This window comes from Apteryx rowi, unplaced genomic scaffold, assembly GCF_003343035.1.
Source record: "Apteryx rowi isolate R43461 unplaced genomic scaffold, aptRow1 scaffold_216, whole genome shotgun sequence".
NCBI lineage: Eukaryota > Metazoa > Chordata > Aves > Apterygiformes > Apterygidae > Apteryx > Apteryx rowi.
In genome coordinates this window covers 311,284-335,386 of record NW_020448486.1, presented here as the reverse complement: position 1 = coordinate 335,386, position 24,103 = coordinate 311,284, and the positions used below count along the sequence as shown (strand labels likewise).

The window sequence follows — 24,103 nt, the reverse complement described above, 5'->3', positions numbered from 1 at the left end:
TCTACTATCAGTCTCTTAGCAGCAGAGCAGAAAATGGCAATGGAAAATTTGATGCATGAATAAGACTGCTGTCCCTCTCAGTTAAGTTTCTGTCAAAATCTAATTGGTATCTCATATAAATGACTGAGACTGTTTTTAATTGAGGATGCTGTGACTGCAATGATTTAATGTCAGTAATCAGATGTTATGTACTGTACTTTGCATCAGTTATTTAAACAATTAAGGCCATTATCAGCCATTCTCCATTCATCCTTCAGAAACATTAAATTTGAAAGATGTTACAGCACATAATTTGCACATGTATATTCAGATATAAATGTACTATGACTGGGTGATTTGGGTCTAAAGTGTGAAGGAACTGGTGGAACTATTTTGGATAAAATTTAGAGAATTAAGGTGATAAAGATAAGGGTCTCACTCACAGGGGGAGCTAACTGGTGCTCCTCTCTGAAGCTAAATGAATCCTGGATATGGCAGCTGTAGCCTCACATCAGAAAATGCCTCTAAACCAGGTCCAGTTTTTGCTGACCTCTGAACAACCATATTGAGTAAGTCAATTAGAGCAGGCAAGGCCACACTTTCTTCTTCCTGTCAAAGTTGACCTAGAAGTAGTGGCTTCTTGTCCTCTTCAGTCATGGGTGGGCAATGACTGGTCTAAACATATGCCCCATCTGCTTGTTTTCACAGCTTCTGTGTAAATACTACTAAATAAGCTTGCTTTCTGGTAGTGCTGTATGAGGAATGAAATTCTCCTTCAAAATGGTTTCATTTGGAAGAACTGGTTTTCATTCTCCTCACTAAAAGCTAGTTTTGTCTTCTTTTTCCCTACTGGCAAATTCCAATGGGACACAGGGTAGAGAAGCAGATCGTGAACAAAAAAGGCAGACTCTTCTCTCCCCTGTGCATAGTTACAAGACAAACTACCGTCATTTTCAACTGGAGCTACACACAGAAGTGGATTTTGCAAGACTGCAGAGAATCACTGTATTCACCCTCCCAAAAGAAGTTACCCATGGCCTTTTGCACGTATAAGAGTACACTGACAGTTTCTCCTAACCTGGGAAATATTCTATAATAGCAGTAGGGAAAACCAAAGGGTTCATTATGAGTGAAAAATATCCTGGCCATATTTTTGTAAGAAACACTATAAAGTGTATCCCCCGCCCTGTTTTCCAGGGCCATACACGACACTTCTCACAATCTCTCTGGTGCAGGCCTGCAAGGTAGAGGGTTTCCTTGCACTTGCAGAGGCCAGACAGCATTTCCCCTCCCTGGATGGCCTGCTGCGATGCCGTCATGCCATCATCTACAAGTGTTAGCACTGCAGATGTTTTAGTAGACAAAGTTTTGGGTTCACTCTGGCAGAAATAATCAACTACGTTCAAGACACCCATTTTGAGTCTGAATGAAAGATAAGGGCAAATTTATACACGGATTTAAACAATGCAGAAGTCAGATTTAAAACCACTGCCTGATGTAAGTWAAAAATGAAATGAACTCCTTTCTTCACTAGGATAATAAACAATTTCCTATTATTGTTATTATCATTATTTGCATACTATTTCTTACTTGCATGGTAAGGCGAGGCTACAAATTATGTATCAAAAATCACCTCAAAAATGAATTCCTTGAAAATGTGGACCTGTTAGTCATCGCTGTATGAAGATTTTAGTACCATCAAAGAATACTGCACTGACTAGTGCACAGTATCCCAAATCAGTTTGTATGGTCATTCTTAACTAAGCAATTATTTACATTACTTGGCTATTTAACATCACTAGAGAGAATAACAGCAATTGCCACAATCCACCAAATTTGGGAGGACATACCCCATATGCATACACGTTCCCTTTAGATTAATGCTCATAAAGAGCTGCTGCAGCTTGTAGCCATGAGGAAACAGTGCGTGTATTTGGCCGACCAACGTCCCTTTGCTGGGTTCCCCAAAGGTGCCAAACCTGCACTAACCGTGTGGGGTTGCTCTGGAGCATGTTGACATACAACCCGATGAGTACATGTTCATCGGCCAGCCTGTCTGCAACATCGAGGCTGTACTGTAACCTGGAATGGGGTTGGGGGAGAGAGGGTGCAGTTCGGACAGACAGAGGGAAATAAACAGAGAAAGCAGGAGCAAGTAAGACTGTGAAATGGGATTTTAGGAGTGAATAATTAAGTGTTCTTAGAAAAAAATACCAAGTGCAGAAATTATGTTGCTACTGTTGTAATTTATATATTAAATCTTTTAATGGTTCAGGATGGTGGAATTCAACTCAATTACAGAGCCAGCCACAGATATCAATGAGATGCAAGATCAGGCCAGGGACTGGAGCTGTACAAGACCACTTATTAAAAAAAAAAAAAAAAAGCAGACTGTGAGGTCAGCTATTTTTGCTTTAATATGTTATATACTGTATATATACATTAAATATACATCCCTTACACAGATGATTAACATACTGAAAGCATAAGTTAGATTTGCTTGGAAGTGTCTGATCAAGATCTCACACATCCAGGTGTATATAAATATATTTAAACATGCCTTACTTAGCTCAGTTGGTTAATCGATTACTCTAATTTTCTCAGAAAATATGTTTATAGGATATATTAAAAGCAGGGGAAAAGAGGAAAAGTTTTTGGTTTAGCTGTGTTAGTGCAAGCTATGAGCATACTCTCTCTTTAACTTACCCTTTGCCTTTCAAGAAAGCTGGAGCAGCCCTAGCCAGCAGTTTGCTCTGCTCTACTTCAGTATTCTTGTAAGGAGAGCTAGTTAATAAGACAGGTAACCTTAGAAGAGGGTAAACAGAGTGATGTTGGAAATTCATTACAGAATAGAGTTTGGAGAAACTCATTCAAGAGCCCAGGACTGAGTAAAAATTAAAAAAAAAAGCTTTACAAAAATTTTAGAAAACTTCAGAAAATGAGGAATCAGGAATGCGGGATTTTCCTCCTTGTTCTCCAGAAGCAAACTAGAAAGCCTTCCCTATAAAAAAGACAAACAAAATGTGTTTCTCTCCCGAATGGAAAGCTGAAGGCTTATGTAGTTTCCAGGTGGAGTCTGAGGTAAACATCATTTGCATCGCAGCTTTCAAGCTGGGGAAGCTTCATCATAACAGCTAAACTGCTTTTCTCCATATTTGCTGTATGATAATTTCAATAATCTATGGAAGTGTGCTTATTTATATCTGATGATAGGATACACCAATTTAATTTTGAGAAAGCACTGTTCTTCTGTTGATTTAAAAAAATACATTTTTCATCATATTCCATTTATCAGACATTTTTTCGTGATTCCATAATGTCAACTTTTTTTCTAATTACAATATTTAATGGATTGCAGTAACTGCGTATTTCCCACTGTTAAAATACTCATTTTAATAATTTTTAAGATAAGTGGCTAAAAATGGAGAGATTAAATTGTTAGTTTTTCTTTCCTGCTACAGCGTTTTTGGTTTAAAGTGACAATGCAAAACAAAAAATATATTCTTCTTTTTCAAACACATTCTTCTTTTTTAAAATTATTCACATTTATCTTTTGGTATGGCTACTGATACTGTAAATAGCTTTGATCAAATGACCAGTGTGTGAGCAYGCATGCGCCTGTGCATCCAGATGTGCGTTCATATGTGTGTATATGTTTGTGCGTGTGTGTGTGTGYATGGGCAGATGCTACACTGAGCTTTTTTCTCCAGAAATATGAATGACGCTACCCAAATGTAATGCATGATAAATCTGAGCAGATGTGTTTCTGATGGACTGAAGACCAAAAATTTTACTAGTAGGACAAACAGAGAATTCACTAGGAGTAGGTGTGTGCCATTCCTCTCTCTTTGAGAGGTCCAGGTTATTGGACAAGTTCTGAAGAGGACTGAACCCAAAGGGTGTCCTAAGAATCCCAACCCTGTTGCTTTATATTCAGTCTGGAAGGTAGCTGAATAAAATGCAATACTTCACAGCAAGAAAAAATGTTTGCTCCCCATTTCTATGTCCATCACCATGCTATTTATATCTGTGTCGTACTTCTCTAGAAGCAATATAAACACAGATAAACATGCTCCAGGCTATCTAGAAGGGTACATTTTTCACTGTGTTTTCTTCCCAGTTACAGAAGGAAAAGGGGTACAGTGTGCCGTATTAGCCAAAAATGCAGTGTTCAGTTCTTAAGTAAAGACAAAATCTCTGTCAAAAACAGAGACTGAAGACCTTGGGGCAGATTTTGTGCTTAGCTTTCAAAAACTGCAGTGTGGTGGTGCCCTACTAACTGTAAGCTCTCCTCCCCCAAGCTCCAGAAATAAATGAGGTAGGGTAGGGGGGACAAGCAAGCAAACTTTGCCTCTTGGACAACTGTTATCGTGTCTTGCCTCCATTTCCTTCTTAGTAGTTTAATTAAACTTAAATCGCTCAACCTTTTCTAAGCAGTAATGTTGTCTAAGGTTTTTTGATGTTTGGGTCTCTCCTCTGGACTCTCTCGTGCTGGCCAGCATATTTGTTCCAGGGCCGAGCCCTATGCTGGATCCAGGCAGATGCCTCTTCAGTGTAATGCGGGATAATGACTTTTCACCTGACATCCCAGAATCAGACTCAATCTAACCATCATATTGCTGACTTGAATTAATTTGTGGTTCACCGCAACTGCAAGGTCCTTTTTTACAATATTTCTATGCATTTATTCACTCTCCATCTTTTCTCTGTGCATTTGATTATTTGCTTCCTTACTATAGCACTTTTCACTTGTCATTACTGAGTTTTCTCTAACTGATTTCAGATCATTTGGAGATCAATTACCAGCACTGTAATTTAGCTCATTTTTAAATTTGGAAGCTACTGTCCAAGCACTTCTTCCCATAACTCTTTCAACCTTTGTATAATCTACAAATTGCATACACTCACTCTATTGCTCCATCTAGATCATTACTAGAAATGCAGGATAGTGTTTGACTTAGGATAGACTTCAACAATCCTAGCTGATACATCCTCCTAGACTGACAGCCAACTACTGAAAATTTAATTACTGATTTTCAACCACTTGTTCATTGACCTCATACTAATTTCCCCTAGCCCACATTTCCACATCTGAAAGTGTCTTCTGGGACTATATCAAAAGTCTTTTTAAGGTCAAGATATATCACATCTGCTGTTTCCTTTTTACCCACTGGACTAGTTATTCTGTCAATGAAAGCAATTAGGTTGGTGTGACATAATTTGCTCTTGACAAATCCATGTTGGCTATTTCTCCTTGGCTTATTATCCTGCAGGTGCTTACTAATTGTTTCATAATTTCAATATCTTTGGATACCAAGGTTAGGCTGCCAGTTGTATAATCCCTTAGATCTTTGTCCCTGTTTCCGCCTTTAACCTTCCTTCCTTTTGAAGAATCTACATTTGTCCTTCTTGGTCTTCTGCAACCTCCTACACCCTCCATAAATTCCCCAAGTTATAGCTAATGATTCAGAGATTGCTTTGGATAGTGTCTTAAATTTTTAGACCACAGTGAATTTGGGCTCCACTGACTACAACATATCTTTTTAAGATATACTCCTGTTAAAATGAGCTGCCAAAGGATGATTTCCCATTCAAAATAAGAGACAAACCTGCCAGTTCTGAGCAGATGTCTGCAAAGATGTAGACCTAACTACAGATGTAAACGTTGTACCCTCTTTAGAGTCTACCTAGCTGCTGAACAATCAGATGGATAAACCTTTCCTTTAGCAGGCAGAATACTAGCCAGTAAAATAAGGAGGATTCTCATCTTGTTCTGAAAATAACATACAAAGACAACACACCATTCAAGTATACTATACTCTTAAAAGATGGAAACATGGACAACAGCAGTAACCATCATGTTTTGCTCTAAACCTAGCTGTTGTCCAAAAATTTGGCCTAACCTCTCTCAGTGCCCTATGCCCATTTAGAATACTGAAATTTTTTTAGATTTTACATGGAGGTCAAAAAAGGCACCATACTCTGACTCAGCATTAATTATGACTCAATTTCTCACTGGTTTGGGGCATTTGATACTGTAATGCATTCTTTTTATCTACCACAGATTTACAAGTAATTTCAAGTTAATCAGAATGTGCTGTATCACTCTGTTTATTCCAGTTTATTCCTTCTTAAGAAGATCTAAATTTATTAGCTGTGGAGGGGGCTTAGAAAAATGCAGGTAAAAACCGTTGTTTCATCTTATCCCACCATAAGCCCTATAATTAGATAGTTTAAAGGAGACTTATGAAGAGAGAGAAAGAGATTGTGTCCACTATTAGGGTAGCTTAAAGGCAGCCTGACAGACTGCACCTGGAGAACAAAAGAATCCAAATAAGGAAAAAAATGTTAATTCAGTTGGGTGTAGTTTTCTCTCTTGACTGGACAACAGTTTCTACAATGCTCAATTTACTTGTTTCGATATAACATATCCAGTCCATTGGGCTTGGAAGGGCATTACCTACTCTGTAGCAATATTCCCTTGTTCTGCTGCCCTCTAGGTAAACAGAGATCACAAAACAAGCGAGACTAAAAACTGAGTATTAGCTACAGTAAAAAAAAAGTACAGGACTTGTGGATTTAATCATATATAAACTGCCAGCACAGCAAATGACAGTGATTTGGTATTAGGGAGAAGATCACAGATTTTTTTGTCTCTTATTTTCTATATACATAAATACTTTAAAGTTGTTCCTGAGCTATACAGAGGGAAGTAAAGGAATCAGCTAGGCCTAACATATTGTTGATATCAATTTGTACACTGTCTACATTTAGAAGAAAGGTATTTGTAATTGCTATGGCAATCGACTAGCAGAAGATCTCTTACGGACATGGTGGCTCAAACTAAGAAAAGCAAGCTGAGAAATTTTAAAGGGACTTTAATTTTGAAGTAGCTTGAAAAAACTAAGAAGCATCTCAGGGAAAGACTGGATCTGATCTCCTTTGAATTTTAGCATAATTGTGCACCTACCCAAAATTGGTGCTTTGAACTCAGCTAAACTGCAAATAACATATTATGTTCAATCTCCTTTCAGCTGTTCCCTACAATTCATCATCGATTTCACTAGTTATCAAAGATCTTTCTTTAATAAGATTCTTTTTCTTCTCAGTTCATTTCCTTTTTTACCCATGAATCCAGAAATAAAGATGATATTTTGCTGAACTTATGATAACATATTCATTTCCAGCAGCAAAACGACTTGGTGTGCTGAATTCAACATCTCCTGCTGCACGGGGAAACGGTTAGTGAATGGTCATGTTCTTATGTGAACACGACTATCTGAAATAAATACCTTGAGCATGCTGCAAATGACTCTGTGCCAATTCTCTTTTGTATAAACTTTCTAATTGCATAAAATCTTTCTTTAAAGCTATCTGGAACCTCTGGACTAGATTACAACACATTGTCTGCAGTGAAAAACAGAGCCAACAGAGCTTTTAGTGTTGATTATGTTCAGCTAGACAGTTTACTCTCAGTTTGTACAATTTTTATCATAATATGAATCATGGAGCATTTAATATAAAATCAGCAGAACTGCAAACAGAGCTGTCAAAGTCTGTTTCTATGATGTATGATAGAATGAGCTTCCACTAATGAGGCCTGATTTTCCCAGGGCAATAATAATAGTAAAACCTAAAAGAATGAATGAAGATTTTATTATTAGCCTAATACAGATTGAAGAAGTTGGTATTTAGGAGAAAAGTACCTTGGTCTCTGTACTTTCTTACTAAATTGTAGTTAATGTTCAAGGACTAATCAAAAAAAGAAAAAAAGGTCATTATACTCCACAGAAAAAAACTGGGGAGCTGTTCTCATTCTACTGCACATGTCTTTTATGCAAAAAGAAATAAGCGCTTCCTTTAGATCACTGAGATGAGAGAGAATGCTGGGAAAAGGGTGTGACAACCAAATCCCAAATTCTCTAAGTTAACAGGAAGCCTTCATCAGCTTCAGTAGGATTTAGTTGTATCTGTGGCCATTTTGAAAAGCAAAGCAAAGCGGTCTTGGGAAGGCTGTTGGCAAGCAGAGCTAACTGCAGAATGGTAATCAGCAGCAGCAAGCACCGTGGAAAAAGATGAACCAGCAGGCTGTGAGACTGGGAATGGCTTCCAAATTACCGTGAGAGTCTCTTTCATACCTCTGTTAAGAATGGAACAGTAAAGTCATACACTGAAGATGAAAACAGAAAGGTGCACTTTTTGGTTTTCAAGAAAAAATGCTTCCAGCTTCCTCCAGATACACAATATTACCTGTAATCCTAAGTGAAAGGGTAAAATAAAAGATTTGTGCTGTGCAAAAGCAAGAAAAGTTGGCAAAGCCCACAGCCAGCAGGAAGCCCAATCAAAAGATTAATTAAAGCCACAGAAATCCTCTAGCCCACCAGAGCCTCCTTTAAGAATATGCTTAGTAATTTAGTGGAATTGCTAATGATGTAGTGCATGAGCTACAGAACTACAGCAATTAGTGGGTTAGTGCTCTCATACTGACCGTGAATTGTTGTGAAGCTGATTTACATACAGCTTTATAAGAGAATGCTCATCAGCCACAGGACTGGCTACATTTATACCCCCAAGTAACCTGAATGAGTCAAACAATGAAACCTTGTTAATACCCCTGAAAATATACACAGAGAGTAGCCTGTTCAAACTGCATTCAGTACAATAAATGCAATTTCTAATCACAGTGAAAGAATACAGATTTGGCTTTTTTTCTTTTTAATTAAAAAAATGTATTTAAATTTATAAGCATTCAAAATAAAAGTAATGAGAACAATTTGTGATGCACTTAAAATCCCACTAGGTTGATGAAGCAAAAGTTAAAATAGCTTTTAATATAAAGTATTGTTTTACATATCAGGGTACTGTACTGACTAAAAAACGTCAGAACTGACCACAGCATTATGGAAACTTTTTGCRCTATAAGGATGTTATGCTGCACACATATAAGGAAGTCTGGCTATCTGTGGTCTGAGTTTTTTTTTAATGTCTCCTGCTTTTAGGGGATTCTCCATCAATCAGTCCTTGTTCTACGAGAAAAGGAATTCTAGTGGCCCAGGAATTATATACATTTAATCCTGACAGTTAAAGACAGTACCTTGAATTGTTAAAGAACACAGAAGTAAAATAGTCAGGAATTTTTCATATGTAAAACAAAACAAGTAGCATGGTAGATACTACTGTAAACCTTACTGTAGGTGCCTAACCTAAATGGTAAAGCAAACTTTTCTCTGAATTAGCACAGGGACTTCTTGGGACAAACAGAAATAACAGCTATGTCAACATTGCTCTTAATGACCTGTCTTGGAGGCACCCCMGACAGGTTATCCTGGTTGGCTCTGGCACATGGAATCCTGTATACTACAACAATAGAAATAAATTTGCCAGTCTCACTGTCTATACAGACTGCCGATCTGGTTTTGGGGGCTGCTTTGGGGTTGGCCTTCAACAGGCATTGTAGACATACCCAGCAGCAAGGTGCACTATGATAACAATAAGAGTTTATTACCCCCAGTAACACAGTTCATAAATCAAAGTAGTAGTAAAACACTTCCACTCTTTAGAAGATATTGCAGTGTGGCACCCTGTGGATTTGTTTTTGGTGTTAAAAATAGCCATGCATACCCAGAGATTGTGTTGGATTATTTGGGAACACTGAAGCATGGACACATACAGCAAGAACCAAGCGATAAAATGCACTCAAAGAAGACATATTGCTCATCTTTCTCAATGAAGCAAGAAGTTATTTTTCTGCCATCTTCTCATCTATGTGCACTGGTAGGCTTACATAGATGGGGTAAAACAGTTAGTGAATGCTACACACATATTTTGGCTGTGAGCCAGAATGTACATACTCAGCTGCAAGCACCTTTTCTTTGGGAAAGGGAAACCTTTTCTTTGTTTCTGACCACTCTTATCTGCTTTGTTTCCTGAAGGGTCACCATACTCCAAGACTATTCTTTCTCTCTTGTAGTCTTTAATAGAACTCTGGTTTAACAGGAGTAAGGAAGTCTTGCTATCTTAAAATGCTTGCTGGWTGGAAAAATCCATTGGCTGAATGAATTTGCAGTGTCTGAGGTTATCTTATTTGCCAAGTAGCAATAAGGGTTGAAACTAAATCACTGGGCCAGAAAAGGGAAGAGTCAGCACTAATGCTATTGCAATTTTATTGCATTTGAGAAAACTGTAACATGGTCTTACAAGGAACATACYGATACCTCTCAGGATAGCAAACAAGTACACTGGCACTTCTCAAAATTGGTCTGCAGGATGAATACATTTCATATGAAGACTTCAAAACTTATTATTAAGGGATTTTTATTTAGTAGTTGAAATGAATCTATGACACTAGATTATGCTACAAAATTCAGGACTGAATTTGAATCATTCTCCAGGTTAGGGATGGCTGTTCCTGGGGGTCCCATTCTAAGCCCTTCTTAGTGATTGCCAAATTTATCTTCAGCATCAATGAACACATYTTCTCTGTTCTATGCTCTACAGATCACATACCAGCTGTTATGGCCATATTTATTTAATCAGGAGGCACATATTGGAAATATAAATTATACAGATTTGGACATGCAATATATGTCAAAGGGATTTTTTCTTCTGCATCCTCCAAATAGTTTCAGTGATATATGTAATTCATTTCCACTTGTGACATGACCTAAACTTTGGCTCATACTCTCCCAGGTGGCAAGCTACTCTTTCTACTCACTAGGTGCATGTACAGGACACAAAGTAGTGCTATGCTGTGATGGCTGAGCTAGCTCAGGCACTGAAAGTCACATGGCTGCATTAGTGAACAGGATAATAAACTCTGCTGAGATACAGAGGTTCACTAATGTGGGCCAATAAGTTACTGAGCCTGTATTGCTTCTGGTGGGCGAGTGAGCCTGTTCAGAGCTTGCAGAGGTATCTCTGCATGGTACTGCCATGCCTGATGTAGGCATTCCCAGTAGGCAATGTCATGCAGGACCCAGTTTCTACTCCTACAGCGCTGCTACATCTGCAAAATGGCTTGTCACCAACAGCCCATTTTCAGCCCCTGTTGGAGGGTGCCTAGGTTGCACCTGAGCACCTTTAATGAGACTTAGCGGTTCAAATAAGAACTGAAGCTCTATGCTCTGTGGTGGACTTTGGGGTGTCCTAACTCCAGGTCCCCATCAAGCAATCTGGAGCTGATATCTGGGTATCTGTCCAAAATGACTGATGCATTTCTCTGCTCAAATTCTGTTAATTGGGTGTTACTGTTCTGGGGAAAAAGGGAATTTAAAATAGAAACCTCCACCTTCCTCGTATAGTGGTTTAATACAAGTTAGGATAAGAACTCACCTTCGGTTTGCAAAAGGACTTCCTGAGGGAACAGAGTGGGAGAAGAGTGTATCGTTCATGCTGGTTACAGGTCGGGGGGGCCTAGAAGAATGTAAAATATCCAATTGTATTAATTTTGTACCAGCAACAGTATTTACAGAGAACTAAATGATCTTGTTTACAGTGATTTAGTATTGGCATCTTCTGCTTTAAATAGCAATAGTTCCAAACTAAAGATGTGGTATTTTTAACCAGAAGTCAACAAAAACACACTGTTACTTCGTTCTGGAAGGAAATAATGTTTGTGTGTATTCTGAGGTGAATTTTAAGTAACTTGCTTGATCCTTTTTCTTATTTTGGAAAATAATTACTATGCCATTTTTTCTTTCCAGAGCCTGCAGCCTATAGTGCAGTCACTGCTTTCAACTAGCTAGGCTGAGCACGCATAGTAGGTTAGCTGTGGCAGCATGGAGATTTGCAGGGGTAACTGCCAGTGAACTACACAGCTTTTCATATGATCACCTGCACTAAACTCCGTGCCTCCATATCCACACAGTGACCACAGGGTACMCAWACCCTAGAGTGCCCCATAAATTATGTATAGTATAAAACTGGTTTAACTTTAAAGMTTTTCAACTRGTATTCAACATCTCAAAACCAAAATTTAAAATACGTAGCTAGTTAGAAAGGACACATTAATACTTATGGCTTTATTATTACATTCTTTATTTCCTGCTCTTACTAAAAATGAAAGGAGAAGGAATATTTTCCTCTGCTTCCTTTTTATCTTCTAGTTTAAAAAAACATTTTGTGCATAATCTGTTTTTCTGTATCCATCAAAGAGAAATTTTCTCTTCTAAATGGACTTCTTATGCAACACTGGGCAAAAAAATACACACATTTTGGAAAAAACAGAAAAATACAATATTAGAATCACAGGGATTTCAACTGGGTATAAACTGAACCTGAAGCCATATATAATTCAGACTGTAGATTCCCTAGGTTTCAAGTTGGTTATTATCTCCTTTAAGCTCTGTGAAAGAACTATTTTGCTTTTTGAATTCTGCAAATSTGCAAATCAAAATATAGTAGCCATCTCCAGAAAATTCACTGTGCTCTGATATTGCAGGACAATCAGTCATCCGAACTCTGTATAAGATATTAAGAAAGCCAGTTCTGCATAAAAGTGAGCTATTAGTACATTATTTCCTTTCTTAATTTGTATCTGTTAGAAAAAAACATGAATGTCTTCTCTGACAATTCCAAAGTGATTTCTCAGCATGAAAATATCCTACTGATTTTAAGAAGTTTAAAATGGGGTACAGAAACATGTAAGGTTTTGCATGTTGTTCCATTATAAGAAAATATACTTTTAACCTAACCCACTGTCTGCAGAACCATACAATAAACTCCAGATATAGTTGGTCACTGATCTGAGAAACAGATGACTCACTGTACTTATGGCCTAACAGAGAAGTGTGTAATATTATTTTTCATGGACCAGTTCATCAGAACTAGGAAAAACTTGGATGAGGCCAAGCGGGGTGCCAATAGAAATAGAAAGGTCCCTTTGGTATGAGTCTTGAAATATAGAGAAATTTGAAAGTAAACTTCGAAGGAATATTTAGAAACTGATCTTATTTAATTGGTAAGCAACTGGTATTTTGCTGACTGGGAATTGTAAACTGGTAATTGATTTAGGAGCAACATTTCATACCAACTACATGCAACTACCATTATATTGCTTTTTTTCTTTTCATAGTGTAATCACTGCTCAGTGAATATATTCAGTCACTGATTCTGCACAGGCTGGGGTTTCTGGAAGAGGGGTCCAATGCTGGGCTGTGCAATCCTAGACCGCAACGGGAGAAGGGGGGAGAGGCTGGCCCCTGAGTAGCACTCCCAGAGCAAGGGGGCAGGAAGGGTGCAGAGGTGGGGGTCTGCCATCGTGGTGGTTCCTAGTGGGGGCTACACCAGCTTGGGCTCCAGTTTGGTGTGTATCCGATTCACCTCTGTTGCCTGAGGGGGAAGGGGGTACACTGTGCCCATGAATCTCAGCAGATCACCACATATCCACTTCTCAGGTTCCTGTCTTCTCTAAGCTCTATCCTAAAATATAGGTGGAAGGGAGAGCTTCTAACACCCAAAAGAGCTCCTTCCTTTCACTACATTGCYGTATTCAAAAGCAGTTATTTCTTTGGGTCTGGACTCTGATAAAGTTAGGGATTCATAATGATGAAATTATAGATTTTTTCAAGCTTTTTTCTCCAACAAGTGTACTAAAGAAGAAAAATACTCACCAAGTATCTCTTTTGCAGCCAAAATGAAATGGAAAAGAGATCATTAATTAAATTGTCAGTTTAAAATGTATGTGGTAAAAGTAAGGCACTGGACATACTTCATTCTTATAACCCTGATTCTGCAAAAAGCACAAGAGAGTCTATGCATAAAAAGTCATTGATGCTGTTTACAAGTGCAGAGTTGCTCTTCTGTACAAATGCCTATAAACTCTAAGGCTTTGCTAATATTTTGTGATTAGCATTTTTTTTTCAATTCTTATGTCAAGAAAACTATTATTAAAATGAATCTGAGCTTTCCCAAGGCAAGTTGCTTAAAGGCTGGTGTCCACCATCACATTCCTCATGTTAAACTTGAATATTAAATGGATATTCAAGTATAAAATCTGACATGTGACATGGAAAGACAAGAACAACAGACTTTATGGTAAACCAAAGGAAAACTCTTAGCAATTGACTATAAATCTATATCATCTGGAGTTTATTTCTAAACTTCTGGAAGTGAAGTGGTTAAGCCTAACTTCTGAAAGTGAGTGATTAAGCTTCCTGATGAAAATGAACTTATGATACCAAATCAACTCTGCCCAAGGAGGCAGAAAATACTTAAAAACATACTTAATGAATAGGCTGTGTAATAAATGCATGTTATAGCATAGCACATACTTACACTAAAACAACAAATTAAATAACAAAATTTCCAAAGTGCTCCATGCTGGTCTAATCTCTTCACACTGATGCCAAAAATAATGGTCCCATGGGCTTATATGGAAATAAAGACAGGCCAGTGCAGCATGCATTTAAAAATCCCTCTGTGACACACTAGTAATGTCATTTGTCATCTGTATAGCTTGGTGTTTCTTTTTTGTTGCCAATCTTTTTTATAGAAAGGCAAAATGACCCCTCAGAAGTTCCTCCATCAGATTAACCACACACTGATAATTATTTCTTACATCATTCCAAATGTGCTTTAGATGTGTTTTTTACTTAATTGAAAATTCTCTGTGGCACCCATAAAACAGAAAAATTGTGCAGTCTTTCTGCATGTTATCACTCAAAGGTGGAAGAACAATGAAAAGGAAAGGCAGTATGAAATGCAGAGAGTATTTGTCCTCATTTAACGTAGAAACTACTGAAAAAAGAATACCATTTTGTTGCCAGAATTCTTCTGTTAAATGCATGTATAAAAGCTTTTTGCCTGGATTCTTGCTCAGAGCTGTTTCTCACGTCTTATATTCCATTACATTTAAAAATAAAAATCACATCAGCAAGAAGGTATTCTCAATGAGGTACTGTAGCATATCTTTCCCCTCAGTTAATTCATGTGAATTGCACTGTAGATCATGCTACCACCACAAGCTACTGGTTTGTCACTCATGTATCATTATACACAATATAGTTATATTGCTTTCAATCTACTGATAAAGAGAAACTATATCACAAAACAAAATAGATGGTTACTCATTCTCACATTCAATCACTCTAAATTATGTCTGTGTATTTAGGAAGAAGGGAAGGTGATAATTTCACAGCAAAGATTTGGAACAGATCCTACTCAACTATGGTACCTTCTCTTTGCCTTGCCTTGCCTTGCCTTGCCTAAATGCATTTCCTTCATTTGCAGTAGCCCAGTTTTTACTACCTGCTATCTGTCGCCATACACCAAGGCCTTAGAAGGCCTCCAGGCAACGTGAAGCAGATGCTTCTGTTTCAACTTCACGCTCCCTGTCTCTTTCCATTTCTCTTAAGGACGGCCAGAATCTGCCCTGTGAAATTATCACTGACTCACCAACAGAGCTAGGCTTTTATAACATGCTCAGTAGCACGGCATCTCAGCAAATCCATCTCTAAATGAAATATTCCAGAGAACAATGTGCCCCCATTACACTGCTATAAAGATCTACATTGATTTTAACTATCAGTGTAACAAGGACTTGGAATTAAATCTCTGTCAGAGGCACCTCACATTTTAAAAGCAGAGCACTCTTTTCTGCCTTGGAAAAGTCCCATTATGCGTATCCCACGCAAGGAAGACCATCAGTATGATTTATCCTTAAAATGTCAGGTAGGTTAGATGAATTCTCAATGTGTCATACAGCCCACAATGGCCCATGGGCACTTATCCTTAAAGATGCTACATAAAAATGTTCAGTACTGACAAATGTAAATACATATAATAATTACAGATGGGAATAGTTTCAGTATCCAGTAACTCAGATATACAGCACACAAATACAACTATAAGGGCTGTTACCTGAAAGGCTTCATTCAGGGCCCTTAGGAAGGTGGTTAGGAAAGATCTTTTCTTAAGAAATATAACAGAACAGTCTCAAGAGAAATACTTGAAAGCTTGTATTTTTGGAATAATTTTTCCAAATTTTTCAAACTTTTCCAAACTTTTWCCCTACCGATGTCTTAAATTTTCCAAAGATTTCAGGAAAAATCAACTTTTTCTTTTCTTTTAAGGAACCAAGGAACAAAGGTAACAAACTGATAGATGAGAAAATTTGAGCAACTGCTCGTACAGATGGTGGACACACTTTAGAGTAAAAACAACTGAAGTGATGATTTCCCCACCCTGCACAATTACATTTTCTCTCTGCTTTGCGTTGCTTGATTCCTGCAGAGAAAAATTAATGACACAAACTACTTTACCAAACACTGCTTTTGCTCCCCCAAGACATCAAACTGTAAAGATAAAGGAACCTTTTCAAATTGCTTTGTAATTAAAGACACAAATCTTATGCAGAATCACATAGCTAGTCTTCAGGGCCAGGTGAAATCACAGTTCCACTTAAGTCAGTGAGAACTGACATCGATTTCAAGAAAACTGGTCAGGCTTCACTTTTCTCTAGTGCCTCATTGTAAGACATACATGAGTTACACTGAAGTTTAGAGAGATGACAAAACAAATGTCCTAAGCATGAATACATCCCAAAGTGCTAAATACTGGAACTATATGAAATTGCAGGGCCATTTCTTCTCCACTTCCTAGGAGAATGGGAATACACAAACATTGTGTCCCAGTATTTGTGTAGGTAATATGAACATATTCCACCAACTTTTCAAGTTAAGTCACACAGAATAACACTTTTATACCAAATACCTCTATCAGTGAATTTGCATTTGTGATGCATTGAACTTGATCTGACACAGCTGCCTTCCATTTTATTCAGCATTATCTTATCTACACTAGGTGTAAGCCACACCTCAAACAAAGCTTGCTTTCTCTACAGCACACAGATACTTACACAATGTGAGCCAGGTTTAGAGGTTTTTCAGGCTGGTCAGGGAACATTGGGTGCAAAGGTTCACGGCTGGAAGCACAGCTTAAAGACTTGCTAAGTGCATTAGTTAGCTTCTTAGCAGGTGATTTCTGGGAGGAACAAGGAAGGTAGAGGTAATCCGGACAAGTAAGGTGCATACTGTTTCTACTGAAGGAAGCACAAAACAATAGGTAGCTCTACTGCTTATATTCATATAGCCTTATACCCCCCATTTCCCTTCCCCACCAGTGCCCCAAGAGCCTACTAAGCCAAAGACCATGCAGATTACTCTTTCCTTCAGTGGCCCTTAGGTAGGCTTGGGGAGGTATATCTATATGGATAGATGCAGTTTGCCATGGGTTCTTTGCAATGCCATAACTTGGGTAATATTGAATAGTGAAGGATGGCACAGAGTTAATGTCTTCTGGACTGGAGCTGACTTGAGTGCAACTCGCCAGCTTAGAGTGCAAGCTGAAGAAATTTGTGCCTGTCCATATAGATATACTGCACGAGACACTGTTTCCTTTCCAGTTATGGGCCAGATACAAGGCTGTTATAGTCTTCCCTCCTCACTAGTATTTCCTTCCTCAGTGTCCTGTACTCATTAACTGTTGATCCAAAGCTCCCCTCTTGTCTCCCCTAGAAGCCCTGGCCCCCACTACGCTGGGGAAAGCAACAGGGACAGGGAAATTTCAGACACAGCGTGGCCTGAATTGCACCGGCATGGCAACAGCAAGCAAAAAGAGGCTGAAATACTTCCATTGATACCAAAAACCTGAGAGGCTCTGTGCAAAAAGCATGCTTTTCAGCCTCAAATCTTCCAACAGGGCAAGTCTAAACAAAAATCACCATTTTTTGCTCTCTAGTTTTGTTTTGACATTCTTTACAGTTGAACACATTAATAAAGAAGCCATCTTCCCAATCACAGGTCCTTTTCTAAGGAAGGGTGATCCTGCAACTACACAGGGCTCGGAGAGCTGGGATCTCTTCCAGGCTCTGTGAGAGATTCCCAGGGAATTCAACACACCTCTCTGTGATTCAGCTTCTCCACCAGTAAAACAGAGGCTAATGATTCTTACGCTGTATCCTCCCCCAAAATACAGCTCAATGTGCTGAAATGTTAAAATATTTTTAGAACTTAGCAGGAATGGTATTATAGATGCACACACGCATCCCACAAAGTTATTACTGTAATCAAGATAATAACGGAATATTTCTATTACAGAATTCCAATCTAAATATGTAAAATTCAGGCTTTCTCTCTTTTTCACTATAAATGCAATTTCACTCTGAATACAGATCAGTTGAATTCCAATTCCAATTCTACATGAACACCTTCAACCTGCATGTGAAGCTCGAAACAGGAGCTTTATGCAGAATGCTAACCTGTTTTGAACAAATGCTAATAGCACTATAGAAATGCAATTTCAAACTTGACGAAAAACATTTGTTTCCGACAACAAAACATTTGGAACCGCTAGGCATGCAGTCACGTTTTGGCTTTTGCTGAGCAGAAATCCTAAGTTTTGAAATGATTTCCTGCCTATAATTACAGCTCTCTTGCTACAGCAAGAAATGATTTTGCAGCACACATTGCTATTAGGGTGGAATAAGAGCTGTGTAGTGGGCACCTCCCTATTCAGAGACTACACTCAAGTCAGCCATGTCTATGCAACAAGAAGCGATTAGGACCCACTAACACATTCACAGACCCAGAACTGCTAGGAGGCAGTGCAGGGCCGTGTGACAGGCATACAGAGCAAACCACTTAAATTTAACCCTTGCCTGCCCCAGCAATGGAAAGGCAGATGTTGAAAGGCTCAGGGCTGCGACTGCGTGTGGCAAGCTTGGGGACTTTGTTAGAAAATACACGCAAAGCCCTGTAGGCACACGAGTTTTGGCTGCATGCATCATGCTCTTTTTTATAACCATATACTTTTGTCATATTTGGGAGTTTCTCTGCTGACAGTCTCTAGCTTCGGACCCTGGAGGATGGGGTTTCCCAGTGACCGAGGGCTTCTGTGGGGAGTTTGCTCCCATGCATGGGGCGCTTAGCGCTCTTCTGAGAAGGCTGAGGTAGTTGTTGGTGCTTTTCTGTCAGCTTAGCAAAAGTGTTGAATTATTTTGTTTAACAACGAGAAGCGCTGACATGTGGTTTTCCCTGCAGTAAACACCGCGATGGTTCTGCGACCACGCTCAAGTTTACCGTGCCAGGCCCGTACCAAATGCTACGCATATGCTGCAGCCACTCGACTGGAAATGCTGACGAACGCGTGKTAAGCGTTCGTCGCGCCATTCGCGTGCAGCCAGCAGTGCACCACGCAGAGAGCGCCGGCCGCAGGCCGAGCGTTGCTCCACCGCGCGCCCTGCCGAGAGCAAGACTTACTGTGAGCACGGCCTCCGCTGCGTGGCCGGACTGCTGGCGCCTCCAAGCCGCCCTCAGGACAGCCGCTTCCCACCTCCGCTCTATCCCGCCTGCTCCGCGCGCAGAGGCCCCGGGCCCGGCCGCAGGCTCCTYGTGCCTGCCGGGGTGAACGCGGTGCGCAGCGAGGCGCGAGCCGGCCCTTACCCATGACGTGTACTCTTTCATCTGGTGCTGGTTGCTGTGGGAACCGCCGGCGTGTCCTCTCCAGAAGCAGTCCTGACAGAGCTGGTAATTGTGGCACTGCTGGCACCGGTAGCGAAAGCCCATCATGCTCTCGCTGTGGCAGTACGAGCACTCAACGGGGTGGAAGACTGCGCCGGAGAGATGTCGCACAGTCAGGCTGGCCCGAGGCACCGCAGGGAAGTGTCTCAAGAACAAGCCCCAAACGGAGAGCGAACCCCTTCCTCCTTTACAGCAACTTTCGACAACGAGTGCCAGTTGCAGCTCCGACCCACGGAGATTTCCCTGCGCGAGCTCGACCGGTCCGCGAGGAACCCTCTCTGAGCTACCAGCAATGTTACTACATTGGGCCCCGAACCCTTGATCATCTGAACTGACGCCTCCACCGCCTCTGTACAGCAGCAAAAAAATGTGTTTAAACAGTGTTTAACTGAATACACTACAGAGGAAATACATAACTGAGAAAATCCACCTCAGCCTTTCAGCTGTATCACTGCGGGGAGTTTGGCTGTACCGCGAGCAGCTGAAGCAACGAGCCTCAGAGTAAAAGTCAAACTCGGGTGTCTGATTATCAGAAGCACAAAATGTATTTTATACATTTTCATATAGTCGTCTCTTCTAATTACCTGTGGCTCATCTGTACAACTGACAGCATTTAGGTATCTAGACATGGATTTACAAATGTAGCTTTGGATGCCTACATTTGAAAATTGGTCCATAGCAGGGACCAAGCTGGTCTTGTTCTTTATTCCACTCAGAAGCAGATAATAATGAGGATTCAAATGACTGAGCACATTAAGGCTCAGTGACTTCTTCCACCAACCACAACATTTTGAACCACTTTCCCGGCAATACTGCCCTTTCTCTTCCTCTCTCCTCACTACAGCGCGTACCAAATTTACCAAGGGGTACTGTACATCTTGTTTCTCTCGGGCATGTTCTGTTTTTCTGTCTTAGGGCTCCATCTGGGAGGATTTGTGGTAAGTGCAGTGTGTCAGGTTTATATTTCCCTGCCAGCATTTTGCAGCACAAAGGGGTGGGAAAYGGTGGAAAGCTGGTGCGGGACAGGGGTGGATGACAAGAGCTTGAGGAAGGTGGGATTGATAGCTGGGACTGTAGACAAAAAGGACGTGGCAACATCATCCTACCCGCCTTGTTGCCTCTAACTGCAGTGGTGATTTGGTACACGAATACAACTTCCTCCTTCTGCTTGCAGCACCAAAAAAATAGCTGGGCACCCCCACTTTCCTATATAGCCCCATATTCTTGTTGGTAGTACAGTATAAATATTTTTATTCTCCAAGTGTGAGCATATATGACATTTTCTGCCTCCTGCCTCCCCACTTCTTTTTCCCTACAGTGTCCCAAAGCTTCAGTTATGCTAGAGGTAAACCTTCAAGGGAGTAACAAGCCAGGAATATTCAACAAGCATCTTACACAAGCTTACACAACCTCTGAGGCAAAAAACAGGGCGGCAAAATTGTTTGTTGTAAAGAAATCTATTTATATTTCTAAATTAATATTTTTAACATTTTCTGTATAAATGTCCTCTGTCCTTTTTCTAGATATACAGTGTTGGAATAATGATTGTCAGCACCATTTCCTCCTAATGATTATGAGCAAGAAATGTCACATTAGGAACAAGTACACCCAGCTGAACAAGACAATAAGGATTCACGTATTGTCATTTTTTTCTATTCAGTATTGGCAATGCTGGTCCTTTCTGGACAGCAGAAGCAGGCTGGTTTGGTGCCAGGGAACTCTTCCAGAACTACGTGGGGAACTATACAGAGTTTGCAATTTGGTAGCCACACACTGCAATGAGATCCAGAGGTTTTCTAGCTCTGCCCCTGCAGTTTCAGTGTGGTAACATGGTCTACATCCTCTACAGAGACAGTACCTGAAGGGTTTGGCTGGAGGGCCTCTACAATCATGAGTTTGTGAGCTTACTTTTCCCAAGGTGCTCAAGAAGAAGTTGCAAGGCTGAGAAAGATGTTACTGTCCATGGACATGCAATCTGCACCATGTGCTCCCTTCCTATCTTAAAATAGGAGATCTACTCATTTTGGGGAAAGTACTTGAGCAGAAAGAGACAGTCGAGTCCTTATCCTCCACACAAGCAAAAGATAAGGAGGAATCTGGAGCTTCCTTGCTCCTTTTCTGAGTATATTGTCTGGCAGTGTAAGCTTAAGGACCTTTTGGCTACTGTTTTACACTGCGCTGGACTTCTCCTGCCAAGTATATTGCATGAACGGAAACTGCCAAGCTGTTCCTTCTCCACTGCCATATGTCATAGCTAATAAAAGTTGTGGCTTGATTGTTTACCAAATGTAAGTGTGTGGATGGATTGAGTCCTATCACTCTTTGCTTATCCAGAACACAGGAGGAGAGGACATGGTCAGGATAATTTCTTGAGCACAGAAAAAAATAAGCCATGTTCCTGGCTGAATCACCAACAGGATTCTTTATATGTTTTACTGCTGACTTTAAAAATGGCATATGGATTCAATGACCGCAGTATAGTAGCTCCTACAAAATCACCCACAGAGTGAGAAAATCATTGCAAAAAACTTTACTGCTGTAACTCTTACTTTCTTGGGCAGCAGCTGTTACTTACCATTTTCAACATTTGCCAGTCGATGCAGAAGTGGTAACCACACTAGACACTGTGGCGGGGGATCAGACATGAGAGTATCCAAGAAAGTGTTTAATGTGACTTTTTTCTGCTCAAATAAGCAAACAAACATGCACAAAACATTAGTAATCAGACATATCAAAATGATTTTAGCTTGTTCTTATAAAAACACTTGGGAACATGCTTCAGATACTGTTTACTTGTAACCCTGATTTACTAAAAAGAACAATTGATATTACCAAAGAGTTTACACACTATTTTTAATAGTTACAAAGTATATTAATGAGGACTGACTAGCAGTCCTTGTCATGAGGCTGGGACAGTGACACCTAGTTCTTATTCACTTCAAGATTCTCTTCTAAAAAAGTCATTGCCTAAAGATCCTTTGTGAATAATGCTCACATTCAACTTTTCAGGTTCTTAAATGTTTTGAGTACCAAATAACAAATACATGTGCATATAGGCATTACTATGTATTGTCAATTTTCAAATGAAAAGCCCTACAAACAATGACTGATACTACTCCAACAGAGAAAATGAAAGAAAAAAATGACAAGGGGGTATAATTTCAGAAACAATGTAGGGTATGGACAGACCATCACAGAAGAATGAGTTAGTGTGATTTAAGAAACTACTGGTTGTCTGTTGAACCATGGTAATGGTCATGGGTGAGCTCTGACTGTGGGACATTGTAAGCATTTGCATACACTCAGGGACTGCAGCTGACTTGACTGTTCATGACCTGTCTGTACCCTTAAGCACTTAAAAGTCTATGCCCCATTGTCTTTCAAAGAGATTTCAACTCTAAAATATCCCTGTTGATTTTAAATGTGGAATCTAAGAGCTTAAGTTTCTTAGAAGTCTGGAAAAAGTCATCACAAATTTTACTGCAGTTGTTTTTGAGACATATATGTGATATTTTGTCCTGATAYGTCCACCATAAATACTTGCTCTTTCCTGTGTGATATACTGGCTACATAGTGTTTACTAAACTACACAGTTATCAGTTGGTCAAGGACGGAGAGTCCTTAAGAAACCAGCAGCTGAAATTAAGATACAAAAATATTGAGCCCTGTTGAGAATGCCCACAGATATACTTTATAGACATAAATATTTAAGTAGCATCCTCATATCCAGAGGAATTGCTAAATTTTTATATCTGATTGATTGCATAAGATACTGTTTTAACTTGCTAAAGCACTGTGGTTACCCCATGAGAAAGAAAAACAGCAGCTATGCAGTAACATGTATCATCTCTGTGTGTTGTGGAGTGCTTTTAAGAGCTGAGATTTCCAGGTAGAGATTTCCAGCATTTATATACAATTGCAGCCAGATGCAAAGAAAATCATTGCTCTTACACATGGAGGGATCACTGGACAACATCTCACTCTGTAACAGTTTCACGGTTGAAATATTGCAGGATATTGGGAAATATATACAAATTTCTGCCCTTAAGAGAAAACACTTCAGACTAGTTGCGATGATCAGTGTTCTTGATTCTTTAATGAACAGAAATAGCCAGAATATGAGCTTTAGGTCTCATTGAAATATTACCTTTTCCCACAAAACCTGCAGTATGAAAGCCCAAACACGTAGYCCTGTAAGAGTAATCAAAGCTGTACCAGTCCCACAAATCAGCCTGTGTCAATGTAGTATCAGAATAGCTACCATCTGCTTATGATATGAATGGTCTTCCCATCTTTGGAGAGTGGATAAACATTTCCCTAATAAGAATCCTATGCTATAAGTATCAGCTCACAGAAAAGGATCTTTCTGATGGAGATCTACAGTGGATGTTTGGCATGGCTTTGCTGACCAATGCCATCAGCAAATGTCAGTGTTGTCTGCAGCAGAACTGAAAACTGAAGGAGAAAAGGCAAAATTAAAATTAGGAAAGGAGGGTCATCCAATGTCCCATATTGCAAAGAGTAGCCCAAAGTCTTCTCTCTGCTCTTGAAGTTGGCACAGAACTGCTCTGAACAAGCAATGGGGAGACAAGACAGCTTTTCCACAA

At 39.7% G+C, this 24,103-nt stretch overlaps 1 protein-coding gene across 4 annotated transcripts in view; it reads right to left on the bottom strand.

Annotated features, from left to right (window-relative positions):
- DTNA (dystrobrevin alpha) overlaps positions 1 to 24,103 on the bottom strand; it is a 92,245-nt gene that overhangs the window by 30,681 nt on the left and 37,461 nt on the right. For 2 of the 4 annotated variants that reach the window (XM_026064414.1, XM_026064412.1), the window contains exons 6-13: positions 22,072 to 22,177; positions 19,419 to 19,585; positions 16,835 to 16,959; positions 13,590 to 13,598; positions 11,311 to 11,391; positions 8,468 to 8,557; positions 2,686 to 2,763; positions 1,969 to 2,061 (exon numbers count right to left, since the gene is read on the bottom strand). In XM_026064414.1, coding sequence (XP_025920199.1) covers positions 1,969 to 2,061; positions 2,686 to 2,763; positions 8,468 to 8,557; positions 11,311 to 11,391; positions 13,590 to 13,598; positions 16,835 to 16,959; positions 19,419 to 19,585; positions 22,072 to 22,177 — 749 coding nt within the window. The remainder of the gene's footprint in view (positions 1 to 1,968; positions 2,062 to 2,685; positions 2,764 to 8,467; positions 8,558 to 11,310; positions 11,392 to 13,589; positions 13,599 to 16,834; positions 16,960 to 19,418; positions 19,586 to 22,071; positions 22,178 to 24,103) is intronic. The other 2 variants (XM_026064415.1, XM_026064416.1) reach the window with 1 other exon arrangement.